Raw genomic sequence first — 13,056 nt, 5'->3', positions numbered from 1 at the left:
CCTGCTGAGTGAATCCAGCATTTCTTGTTTTTGTGACATGGATAACTCAGTTGCCACACGGAGGAGTACTGGTGTGTGCCACTTATAGATATGTGAAAGTAAAACGAAATTACAAAATGCTGTGAAAAAATATGTACAACAGCTTTAGAATGATAACACATTTTAATCAATGCTTTTTTCAATAATTATTATGGAAAATCATGATTACTTTAAAAGAAGCAATTCACCAAGAAAACATATTAGCTCTTCTCTTAGAAGTCGCAACTCAAAATGTTAATTCTGCCAGCTACACTCGTGTGGCAAAACAATAGGAGTCATCCATCAAAAACATAATAAAATATGGTCTACAGACATTCATAACTTACTCTGAGAAGATGTACGGAGGCATTTCAATGAGTACAAACTAGACAGGCCACGCATGCAAAGGCTTTCTGTCAGCATGCCAAACCATCACCAGCAGCAGGCAGGCAGAGGAGAGAAAAACAGACATAGGCTAAAGTGAAAGGAAGTAACATCTAGTTGTCAAATAGCAAGTCTTCATTCAGCAGCACATAGCAGAAACTGCTAACTGAAAAATGAGTTGCTCTGTATGCACAACGAAGACAAAGCCGTTCATTAGCAGTTAAGAACAGTGAAGGTAAAACTAAGTATTAAAAATTACCAGATGTGACCAACACAAACCATACAATCTAGTTGGATATGTTTATAAATATATCTATATATATCTAGGTGAATCTACAAAGACACGTTGGGTGGAAAAAATGGGATAATTTGTGCCCGTTTTTTGGGTACAGTGAGTGCACCTAGAGCTCCAAAATGATGGTCATCGCATGCATGCATGCACACTTTTGGGGTGAATCGTACCAGCTGCCATATTGGTGAGGGCAGTAGCAGCGCACAGTGAATGGCTGTTGGAAGCAGGCAGATCATAATGTCAATTAGCATGCAATGCTAATTTGACACACAAGTTGCCATTATGGAGTCCAATGCTCCAGCTAATACCCTTTTTTGACATAAAACATCTGAACACACATGCAGTAGCAAGAAGGACCCACCACTCCACCAACGCCCCCACCCCCCACCCCACCCCACCACCCCAGCAATATTAAAAGGGATCATCAACTTTTTTTATTCATTCATGGGATGAGTGTCGATGGCAAGGCCAGTGTTTATTGCCCATCCCTAGTATGCAGGTGCAGCAAGCAATTAGGAAGGCAAGTGGAATGTTGGCCTTCATTGCAAGGGGATTTGAGTACAGGAGTAAAGATGTCTTGCAATTGTATAAAGCCTTGGTGAGACTGCACCTGGAGTATTGTGTACAGTTTTGGTCTCCTTATCTAAGGAAGAATATACTTGCCATAGAGGGAGTGCAACGGACGTTCACCAGACTAATCCCTGGGATGGCGGGATTGTCTTATGAGAAGTGATTGCAGAAACTGGGCCTGTATTCTCTAGAGTTTCGAAGAACAAGAGGTGATCTCACTGAAACTTACAAAATTCTTACAGGGCGTGATAGGATGTTTCCTCTGGCTGGTGAGTCTAGAACCAGGGACACAGTCTCAGAATAAGAGGCAGGCCATTTATGAAGGAGATGAGGAGGAATTTCTTCACTCATACGGTGGTGAATCTGTGGCATTCTCTACCCCAGAGGGTTGTGGAAGCTCAGTGAGCTTGTTCAAAACAGAAATTGATAGATTTCTGGATATTAATGACATCAGGAGAAATGGGGATAGTGTGGAAAAATGGTGTAGAGGTAGATGATCAGCTATGATCTATTTGAATGGCGGAGCAGGTTCGACGGGCTGAATGGCCTACTCCTGCTCCTATTTCCTATGTTCCTAATTGCCCTCGATAAGGTAGTGGTGAGTCACCTTCTTGAACCACTGCTCCTTATGGTATAGGTATATCCACAGTACTGTTAGGGAGGGAGTTCCAGGATTTTGACGCAGCGATAATGAAGGAACAGCGATATAGTTCCAAGTCAAGATGGTGTGTGATTTGGAGGGGAACATGCAGGTGGTGGTCTTCCCGTATGCCTACTGCCCTTGTTCTTCTTGGTGATATAGATCCGGGTTTTGAAGGTGCTGTCGAAGAAGCTTTGGCAAGTTGCTGCAGTGTATCTTGCAGATGGTACACGCTGCTGCCATGGTGCACTGGTGGTGCAAGGAAAGAACGTTTAAGGTTGTGGATGGGGTGCCAATCAAGTGGGCTACTTTGTCCCGGATGGCAATGAGCTTCTTGAGTGTTGTTGGAGCTACACTTATCCAGGCAAGTGCATTATACTCCTGACCTTTGCCTTGTAGATGGTGGACAGGCTTTGGGGAGTCAGGGGTATGTTATTCAGTGCAGAATTCTCAGCCTCTGACCTGCTCTTGTAGCTATAGTATTTATGTGACTCATCCAGTTAAGTTTCTGGTTAATGGTGACCCTCAGAATGTTGATGATGGGGGAATTGGAATGTCAAGAGGAGGTGCTTAGACTCTGTTTTGTTGTAGTTGGTCATTACCTGGCACTAATGTGGCATGAATGTTACTTGTCATTTATCAGCCCAAGCCAGAATATTGTCCGGGTCATGTTGCACGTGGGCACAGACTGCTTCATTATCTGAAAACTTGCGAATGTAACATTCTGCATTCATCTGCAAACATCCCCACTTCTGACCTTATGATGGAGGGAAGGTCATCGATGAAGCAGTTGAAAATGGCTGGGCCTACAACACAACCCTGAGGGATTCCTGCAATGATGTCCTGGGACTGAGATGACTGGCCTCCAACAACCAGAACCATCTTCCTTTGTGCTAGGCATGACTCCAACCAATGAAGAGTTCCCCCAATTCTCATTGACTTCAATTTTACCAGTACTCCTTGATGCCACACTCAGTAAAATGGTGCCTTGATGTCAAGAGCAGTTACTCTCACCTCACCTTTGGAATTCAGCTTTTTTCCATGTTTGGACCAAGGCTTTAATGAGGTCTGTAGATGAGTTGTCCTGGCAGAACTGAAAATGAGCATCAGTGAGCAGATTATTGCTGTGTAAGTGCTGCTTGATACTGTCAACGATACCTTCCATCACTCTGCTGATGATTGGGAACAGACTAATGCAGTGCTAAATGGCTGAATTGAATTTGTCCTGCTTTTTGTGGATATGCCTGGACGATTTTCCACATGATCAGGTAGATGCAGTGTTGTAGCTGTTCTGGAAGAGTTTGGCTAGGGGTGCATTTAGTTCTGGAGCACATGTCTTCAGCACTATAGGTGGAATGTTGTCAGGGTCCGTAGTCTTTCTCATATCCAGTGTGTTCAGCCATTTCTTGGTATCAGTCAATACCCTTGTGCATTGTCTTAGTTCCCATCTTGCATGTGCCTTTGCTCATCCTAGTGCTCATAAGGAATGCTACGCCAGTGGCTGTAGCATGGTTGGAGGAAGGCTGCTGATTTTCAGTGGAGGAGACTGCTAATGGCCTTGGAGCACAACCTCGAGCAGCTCTGGGTGTAGAATGCCCAGCTTCGGACTGCATCATCTTGATGTGTGGCAGCAATCTGGGATGGCTGTCTGACAGGCAACAGCAAGGGCACCAGCAGAGTGGCAATGGTGACAGCCTGAATGCTGTCTTCCTGAGAGAGGACAACAGATTCATGTTCCATGGAGCCATTGCCAGTCCCTCAAGGCAGTGCCTCAGCAATTCTAGTAATCTGTTGGAGGACAGATTGATGGACTGCTGTGACACCCAGCAAGCCCTTTTGCGTGCTGTAATCCACAGCCATGATGACAGCAGTCTGAGCTTGCATGGCAGCAAGCTGACCTTGTAAGACAACAGTTTGAGATTCCACTGTAGTACTCAGATATTGGGAGGCATGACTACTTGAGCTGCAGTGGAAGCTGAGACATCGGCCATCAAATGCTTCATCATAGTTGGGTACAGAAGTGTGTTAATTGATGGCCACCTGTTCCACGGTGGAATGGATGGGCCCCAAACTCTGCACTAAGTCCTGTGTCAAGCCGGTGGCGGACTCTTCCATGATGTTTAACATTGCAGGCTTCCCAATGCACAAAGCATTTTATTTTGCATGCCCATCAGTGTTATTATGTAGGCTACCCCGTCAAAGATGGCCTGAGTCTTCTTCAGCAGAATACTTGTGTGATATTGCCCTCCAGCGATCTGCTATCTTAGCTATCCTTGCTCCTTGTCCTGGCTGCAGGCCACTTGCGTCTAGTGTTGCGCCATGCAGATCTCGCATCTATGCAAAATCGAGTGATGGCGCATCTTCATCATCACTGTCTTCCTGCTGTCCTTCCAATGTCTAGACAGGTTGTACTTCTTGGATATCTGAAAAGAGAAATGCACAAGGGGAAAGTTGTGGTGCAGGGAGCAGGGGGCAAGTAAGATGCATGCTTACACCATCTGCAGCTTGTAAATCGGAAGAGATTATGGGATGAGGTAGAGTATCCTGTTCCAGACAACGAGGTGGTGAAGGATAGAACTGGAGCCTAATCTTTATACACTTTATAAGCTTTTACTTACAGAAGTACACATTATAACATGCACCTCCTAACCCAACAACCACAGTTTCAGTCTGCTCCAATACGTAGGAGCACAAGTGAATCCCAGTTAATGCCCACCAGCTGAACATAATCACTCAATTACTATTCAATTAACATGGAGGTAGGATGGGAGAAGGAGGATTAGGTTTGAGCATACTGTCATCTTTGATGGTTTCAGCCATGCCCTGGTCACGGTCTCAGCAATGGGCATCTCAATAATGGCCAACACTGTCTCCTCCAGGGGGTTAGGGCATGCTGGTGTGCCTGCCCTGCACTGGTTAGTTCCTCCTGCCTCCAGTTGTGTGTCACCTGGTCTTGTTAGAGAGAGGGAAGTGTGTCAGTGAGTGTGGTGCAATCTGCTTGAGTGATATGACTTTTATGGTTTAATAACTGGCAGCCTGTGCAAGCCGTGAGAAGTAGGTGTGAGCTTTGCTGCAGTGCTAAGTGTGTGAGGATGAGGTGCAGCATATGAATGTCAGAGCAAGATTGTTGACAGGTGAGTGATGCAGGGGGTGGTGCATTCAGCAGGCCTGAGGCTAGTGGTGCAGTTGAAGATGCATTTACTGACCTTGACTGCTCAAGTGAGGTCATTGAACTTTTTATGGCATTGCATCCAGGTCCTTGGGGCTCAACACCTGACACTGCCTTCCACAGCTATCTGCTCCCACTGCCTTATAAGTGTGTGTCTGGACCCACTGTGGATCCAGGACATCTTTCCACCTCCTCCACCAAGGCCTCCAGTGCAGCATTTGAAAACCTGGAGCCTGCTGTCTCTCATGTTGTGCCACTCTGCTATGTTTCCCAGGTCAGAGTCACTTCATGCAAGACGGCTAGCACCTGTTCCAGCCACAATGCATCTCCCATTTAAGAGAGACAGGCTAGCTTTAAGTGGTGCTAGCCACTCACGATATTGGCACCCTGCTGATGTGTCCAGCTAATCAACAGCATGGTCAGTGCTAGCTGGACGCTGAAATCATTTAAATGAGCAGGCAGCACAAAATGGTGTGCTGCCTACATTGCAATCAATGAGTCCAGGTTAATCGTGTATTGTGAGCCTGTTTTTGGGTGCTATCAGATTTAGCCCCCATTATCTATATCTATTCCTTAATTAACAGAAAAGAATTATGCTTATGGTACACCAAAGCCAAATAAGTCAAACATGAATGACATCATGAAAAATTCCCTGAACTCTTAATGGTTAAACAGTCATAAGCTTTTATGGGCTAAATTTGCTAACCATTCATAATAAATAATTAAGAAATCTAACCGATATGCTTGATACACAGTGGATATGTTTGCCATCTTGTCTACTTATTCTAACCTTTCTTGGCCAATTGGCATAATAGGTTAGACTGGCCAAATGGCCACTTATGCTATCTAATGATGAATCTAGCTTTAACTTAATAATTTCTGCTTGTCTATTTAATTAACTTGAAGTCATACAATATCCAGAATGAATCATGATTCACAGGCTGTTCCTGATATTTAACAGAAATATTAAAATGGTCTGACTTTTTCTTTGACTACTATAATTGTTTTCTGATTTGTATTTTAAACTTGAGAATATAGTAATGTTTTTAAAACATAATTTATATCGCAAAGTGTTTTTAATTTTTTAATTAATTTAGAGTATCCTGTGAATTATAAGTTCTTACAATGTCAATTTTGTAACGTTCAATATTACTCATTTACACAAAAGGCTGATGTGGACATCTCAACTAGATGTTTGTGCTTGATACTCAAGAATGTTTGGTGCTAAAGTCTTTCTGTTACTCTTTAGCTGTAACCTTCCACAGTACTTACACTGCGCACCAGATGAATAAGTGTAGTATGACAGGATCTTAGTTGAAGGAAGCTACTTGCTCTGAAGTCACTGCACTACCTACTAGCTTATTCTTCTTTGGAATCCTTATCTCGAGAGACAATGGGTAAGCGCCTGGAGGTGGTCAGTGGTGTGTGGAGCAGCGCCTGGAGTGGCTATAAAGGCCAATTCTAGAGTGACAGGCTCTTCCACAGGTGCTGCAGAAAAATTTGTTTGTCGGGGCTGTTACACAGTTGGCTCTCCCCTTGCGCCTCTGTCTTTTTTCCTGCCAACTGCTAAGTCTCTTCGACTCGCCACACTTTAGCCCCGCCTTTAAGGCTGCCCGCTAGCTTATTATGGAGCAATATTTATAGTGGTTATTGGTAAGTCTAGTCATGACTGTCCCACCAACCTGGCTTAAAGGAAACAATGACAATTCAAATTCATATTTTCTGTAGGTGTCCAGCAGAAAAATATAGGGATTTTTTAAAATGGCTGATTGAAAAGAGATGCATATATGGAATGAAGCATCAACATTCTCAGTGGTGTCCAAATTAAGGTGCTTTATTTAAAGAAAGCAACTCTGAAAATTTCTTAATTTTAGTAACTTTCATAAAGGCTTTATTCCTTTGGTGTTTCCAAACCTGATTTTAAAAAGCTGTAATTTTAAAACAAATGCAATGCAGCTTTATGATTAATCAAAAGCAGTATGTTTGTTGCAGATAGAAATATAGGGCAGTGTTAAATCAGTCTTTCTTTAACAAAGTAAGAAACTATACTACAATAACACAAAAGCAAATAGTTCAAGTGGTCTTACTTGGTCTTAATCTTTATGAGTATTTATCCCACCCCTACACAAGGCCACATATGTCTTCAGTCTTCTTCAACCAGGAGGGTAGGAGGTTCCAAAAGGTGCATGTTTTTATGATCAGTTCAATGCAGCTTTATGATTAATCAAAAGCAGTATGTTTGTTGTAGATAGAAATATAGGGAAGCGTTAAATCAGTCTTTCTTTAATAAAGTAAGAAACTATACTACAACGACACAAAGGCAAAATACTGCAGATGCTGGAAATCTGAAACAAAAACAGAAAATGCTGGAAATACTCAGCAGGTCAGGCAGCAACCGTGAACAGAGAAACAGAGTTAACACGTCAGGTTGTAACCTTTCATCAGATTCTATACTGTCAGAGGCAGTGGGCTCTATGCCAGTTTTTTCAATTGCTATTGATGAATTTATGTGATGAAATATGTTTTCACTATATAAATGACCTAGTGATAACATAATGCTACAACACATTTTAGTGAATTGATTAATAAACTACAGCTCTGGCTAATACATTTCAGAAAAAGAAAGAACTCCAGCACTGTCTCTATGTGCAACATGCTCTACCTAGTAACCTGGCAGAAAACTGCCAAGCATACTGAAACTGTGAGAATCAGGTAGCCCTGAGACTTGACTGCATGATTATCATGTTGAAAATAGCAACAATACTATTGTACTCGATGTCCACTTTAAATTAAAAGTGATTGGAACAAACCTCTTACATGTTAAAAACATCGAAAGGTTATTTTGAGAAATTCAAACATTCTATAACTATCTTCTGTAAATTCACATGACAAGATATGCATAAGTAGTTATGGAAGAAGTTATTGATTTTTACGATGTTGTGTAAGTAAATCATTGCTGTGTGAAGCAACAATATGAGGGAAGCTCAGTTAAGTACTGAACTTTCATTAAATAAGATAATCCAGATTTGTATGTAGATAACATTTAAAAATAAAAGTAAAGTGCAAATTTCAATAAAAGCACAAAGAGACTAAACAGAATTCAAAAATTCAGGAATATGTTCATGTTATATAAATATTATTAAATCTGGGCTTTAAGTTACATTCCTAAACCCAGCAATTTTAGAGAAACAACTTTGACACCACTGCAATTAATACACAAGACTCCTGCAGTATTTTGCACCAGCCATCAATTAAAATCTGTGTATGCTGCCTTCCCTCAAATATACAACTCTTTCTTTGAATAGATGAACAGACAGCACTTTGTATACACAAGTGATAGAGGTAAGAAAACAAAATACATGCAAATAGGCAGAATTTCACGCAATATGTATTCCATCACAACAAATGATAGCCACTACAACCTAATATTTGAATTTTACCTGTATTGAGCTGTTTGCTTTTTCGGGGAGATCTAAGCTGTCGTTGAAATGGGTCACTTGTACCATAAAGTTCAATAGTTCCCATGCTGAGTAGAATGGTCTTTTGCATAAAGTCCACAACAGCTAAACCATTACAGTTTCCAAATGTCACACTGCAGGTACAAAGAAAAATTGAGGTAGAATTTTGTTTTCATGCTACAATACACAAATTAATAAATGAAAAATAATGCAGACTCCTATACTACAAAGATCACAAGGTAATTACAAATGAAACAGGCCATTAAAGCCATCCTTTCCCCCCTCCCCATCCCAACCGTAAAGCTTAAATTATTCCAGGTTTTTGCTTCCGGTACACAATGTGGGTGTCCATTCCACAATGCACTTCCCAAATAAAAACCGAAAGTGCTAGAAATACTCAGCAGATCAGGCAGCATCTGTGGAGAGAGAAGCAGAGTTAACATTTCAGGTCTGTGTCCTGTTATCAGAAGATCTGTGACCTTTCATCTGTTCTGATGAAAGGTCACAGACCTGAAATGTTAACTCTGCTTCTCTCTCCCCAGATGTTGCCAGACCTGCTGAGTATTTCCAGCACTTTCGGTTTTTATTTCAGATTCCTAGCATCTGCAGTATTTTGCTTTTATGAACTTCCCAATATCAGTTCTAAATTTGCCTTTTACTAGTTTAAACACATGACACCTTGTTCCACTCTCACAATTTGACTAAAAGCAATTTTCTGTATTTATCATATCCATACTATTGATAATTTTATATACTTCATTAAGATTAACTCTCAGATATCTCCTTTAAAGGCTAAAAAGTCTAAGTTACTCCAGTCTTTCCACATAACTCTAAAACTAGAAATTAGCCTTGAGGCTCTTTTCTGTTTCTAGCACTTAAATGACTCCCCTATGTCTTGGCGACCTGAAATTGACACATTATTCAAGGTTGTCTCACCAGAGCACTGTAAAGATTGATCATGAATTTTCTGACACTTATTCTACTCTTTTGGCTATATATTTCAACAGTTGTTTGACTTTGTTGATTGCTTGGTTGGAAACTTTGATGGTGGCATGTACAAAGACTCCCAAGTCTTTTTACAATTTCATTCTTAGCTAATTACCCATTTTTCATCTGATCACATTTCTAAGTGAATGATACATTTGCAAACTACTGCCTCCTGTGAGATCTTAGTATTTTGCTTTCACCCTTATATAACATATGGACATACTTTTTCATAATCTCCAGATTAAATGTTTACACTTGACAACCGTAACTCACACGAGATAATGCCAAAATTTTACATTGGGCGGGAGGCCACACCCACTGGCCAAAAGGTCAGGGGTGAGCCCACCTCCACCGAGCCTGGGAGCCACGTCAGGATTTTACGTGGTCCAGGCCCTGAATCGGACTTGGCGGGACTTCCACCACCTTGAGGCAGCAAGTCCCGCCTCCAAGAGCTGCCAGCTAATCAGCGGGCCGGCAGCTCTCAGTCCCAGCAGCATCACCGGGAGTGGTGGCCACTGCTGGGACTGTACCCAGCCAACAGCAGGATCATGGACGTTGGCCCTGGAAGACAAGTAAGTTTTGGGGCCTCGCCGGGGACAATGGGTCTGACTCCGGTAAAGCAAGGGAAGGGGGAGGCAAAAGTCATTTCAGTGGGGGTGGTTATGGATTTGGTGGTGGGGGTGGGGGGCCTTCATGGGGGACAGGGTGCTTGATCAGGAAGTCACTCCCCCAGCCTGCAAGGAGGTCGCCAGGTTTTACCGCTTTCTGTGGGGCCTAAGCAAAATACCAGCGGCGGCGGGAGGAAGCCCTTAAGTGGTGGTTAATTGGCCACTTAAGTGCCATGATTGGCCTAGGGTGGGCAGGCCGTTTCTCACCGTCGCCACCCCTGGTAAAATTGTAGCAGGGGCAGGAAGGCGTCGGGAATGGCATCACCCGCCTCCCACTCAATTTTATGTCCCACCCCCCTGCCACCACCAGCCCGCTTTTGTGGGGGGGTGTAAAATTCGGGCTAATCCGTTTATGCAATGACACACGCTGAAATAAAGTTGGTTGTAATTTAGCATTACAGTCAGCTTGATGGAAGAATCAGACTATAGCTATATGGATTATACGACTGAAGAGAAGTATACAGTGGGATCCCCCAGCAGTTGGTATTAGGCGCATTGCTTTTTTTGTTATATATAAATGACTTGGACTTGAGTTTAGGGAGTACAATTTTGAAGTTTATGGATGATTCAAAACTTGGCAATGTAGTAAATAGTGAGGAGAGTGGCAGATTTCAGGAGTTTATAGACAGGCTGGTGAAATGGGAAGACACGTGGCAGATGCTATTTAATATGGATAAATGTGAAATGATGTGTTTTGGGAGAAACACATGGCTAGGCAATATAATCTAAATGGTACTAAATGCGAAAGATAAGGCAGAAGCATTTGCAACAATCTTCAGCCAGAAGTGCCGAGTTGATGATCCATCTCGGTCTCCTCCTGAAGTCCCCAGCATCACTCCACGTGATATCAAGAAATGACTGAAGGCGCTAGATACTGCAAAAGCTATGGGCCCTGACAGCATTCCGGCAATAGTACTGAAGACCTGTGCTCCAGAACTTGCTGTGCCCCTAGCCAAGCTATTCCAGTACAGCTACAACACTGGCATCTACCCGGCAATGTAAAAATTGCCCAGGGCAGGTATATCCTGTACACAAAAAGCAGGACAAGTCCAACCCAACCAATTACTGCCCCATCAGTCTACTCTCAATCATCAGTAAAGTGATGGAAGATGTCATCAACAGTGCCATCAAGCAGCACTTGTTTAGCAATAACCTGCTCAATGATGCTCAGTTTGGGTTCTGCCAGGGCCACGCAGCTCCTGACCTCATTACAGCCTTAGTTCAAACATGAATAAAAGAGCTGAACTCAGGAGGTGAGGTGAGAGTGACTGCCCTTGACATCAAGGTAGCATTTGATCGAGTGTGGCATCAAGGAGCCCTAGAAAAGCTGGAGTCAATGGGAATCAGGGGGAAAACTCTCCGCTGGCTTCAGTCATACCTAATGCAAAGGAAGATGGTTGTGGTTATTGGAGGTCAATCATCTCAGCTCCAGGACATCAATGCAGGAGTTCCTCAGGGTGGTGTCCTAGGCCCAATCATCTTCAGCTGCTTCATCAATGACCTTCCTTCAAGCATTAGGTCAGAAGTGGGGATGTTCGCTGATGATTGCACAATGTTCAGCACCATTCGCGACTCCTCAGATACTGAAGCAATCCGTTTAGAAATGCAGCAAGACATGGACAATACTGGAATCACTCAGCAGGTCTGGCAGCATCTGTGGAAAGAGAAGCAGAGTTAACGTTTCGGGTCAGTGACCCTTCTTCGGAACTCGGGTCACTGACCCGAAATGTTAACTCTGCATCTCTTTCCACAGATGCTGCCAGACCTGCTGAGTGATTCCAGCATTTCTTGTTTTTGTTTCAGATTTCCAGCATCCGCAGTATTTTGCTTTTATTAAGACATGGACAATATCCTGGCTTGGGCTGATAAGTGGCAAGTAACATTTGCGCCACACAAGTGCCAGGCAATGACCATCTCCAACAAGAGAGAATCTAACCATCTCCCCTTGACGTTCAATGGCATTACCATCGCTGAATCCCCCACTATCAACATCATAGGGGCTACCATTGACCAGAAACTGAACTGGAGTAGCCATATAAATATCGTGGCTCGAAGAGCAGGTCAGAGGCTAGGAATCCTGAGGCGAGTAACTCAACTCCTGACTCCCCAAAGCCTGTCCACCATCTACAAGGCACAAGTCAGGAGTGTGATGGAATACTCACCACTCGCCTGGATGGGTGCAGCTCCAACAACACTCAAGAAGCTCGATACCATCCAGGACAAAGCAGCCCGCTTGATTGGCACCCCATCCACAAACATTCACTCCCTCCACCACCGACGCACAGTGGCAGCAGTGTGTACCATTTACAAGATGCACTGCAGCAATGCACCAAGGCTCCTTAGACAGCACCTTCCAAACCCGTGACTTCTATCAACTAGAAGGACAAGGGCAGCAAATGCATGGGAACACCACCACCTAAAGTTCCCCTCCAACTCACACACCACCCTGACTTGGAACTATATCGCCGTTCCTTCACTGTCGCTGGGTCAAAATCCTGGAACTCCCTTCCTAACAGCACTGTGGGTGTACCTACCTCACATGGACTGAAGCAGTTCAAGAAGGCAGCTCACCACCACCTTCTCAAGGGCAATTAGGGAAGGGCAGTAAATGCTGGCCTAGCCAGCGACACCCACTTCCCATGAATGAATAAAAAAAAAACTATCTTGAGGAGGTTGCACAAACAGAGTGGCCTGAGGCTGCATATTCACAAATCCTTGAAGGTGGTAGGGCAAGCAGTTAAGAAAATGTGTGGGATACTTGGATTGTAAATAGGTGCATTGAATACAAAAGCAAGGAAGTGATGCTAAATCTTTACAAATCATTGGATGGCCTCAGCTGAAGTATTGGCTACAATTCTGGGTACCACACC

At 43.3% G+C, this 13,056-nt stretch overlaps 1 protein-coding gene across 2 annotated transcripts in view; it reads right to left on the bottom strand.

Moving 5' to 3' along the window:
* Positions 1-13,056, bottom strand: part of stxbp5l (syntaxin binding protein 5L) — a 679,153-nt gene that overhangs the window by 135,974 nt on the left and 530,123 nt on the right. Inside the window, exons 19-20 of one of the 2 annotated variants that reach the window (XM_068039933.1) lie at positions 8,514-8,665; positions 366-431 (exon numbers count right to left, since the gene is read on the bottom strand). In XM_068039933.1, the coding sequence (XP_067896034.1) occupies positions 366-431; positions 8,514-8,665 (218 nt within the window). The remainder of the gene's footprint in view (positions 1-365; positions 432-8,513; positions 8,666-13,056) is intronic. The other variant, XM_068039934.1, reaches the window with a different exon arrangement.

Source organism: Heterodontus francisci, chromosome 10 (genome assembly GCF_036365525.1).
Source record: "Heterodontus francisci isolate sHetFra1 chromosome 10, sHetFra1.hap1, whole genome shotgun sequence".
In the NCBI taxonomy this organism is placed as follows: Eukaryota; Metazoa; Chordata; class Chondrichthyes; order Heterodontiformes; family Heterodontidae; genus Heterodontus; species Heterodontus francisci.
Note: the sequence above shows the minus strand (reverse complement) of the source record. Positions and strands in the feature narration are given on the sequence as shown.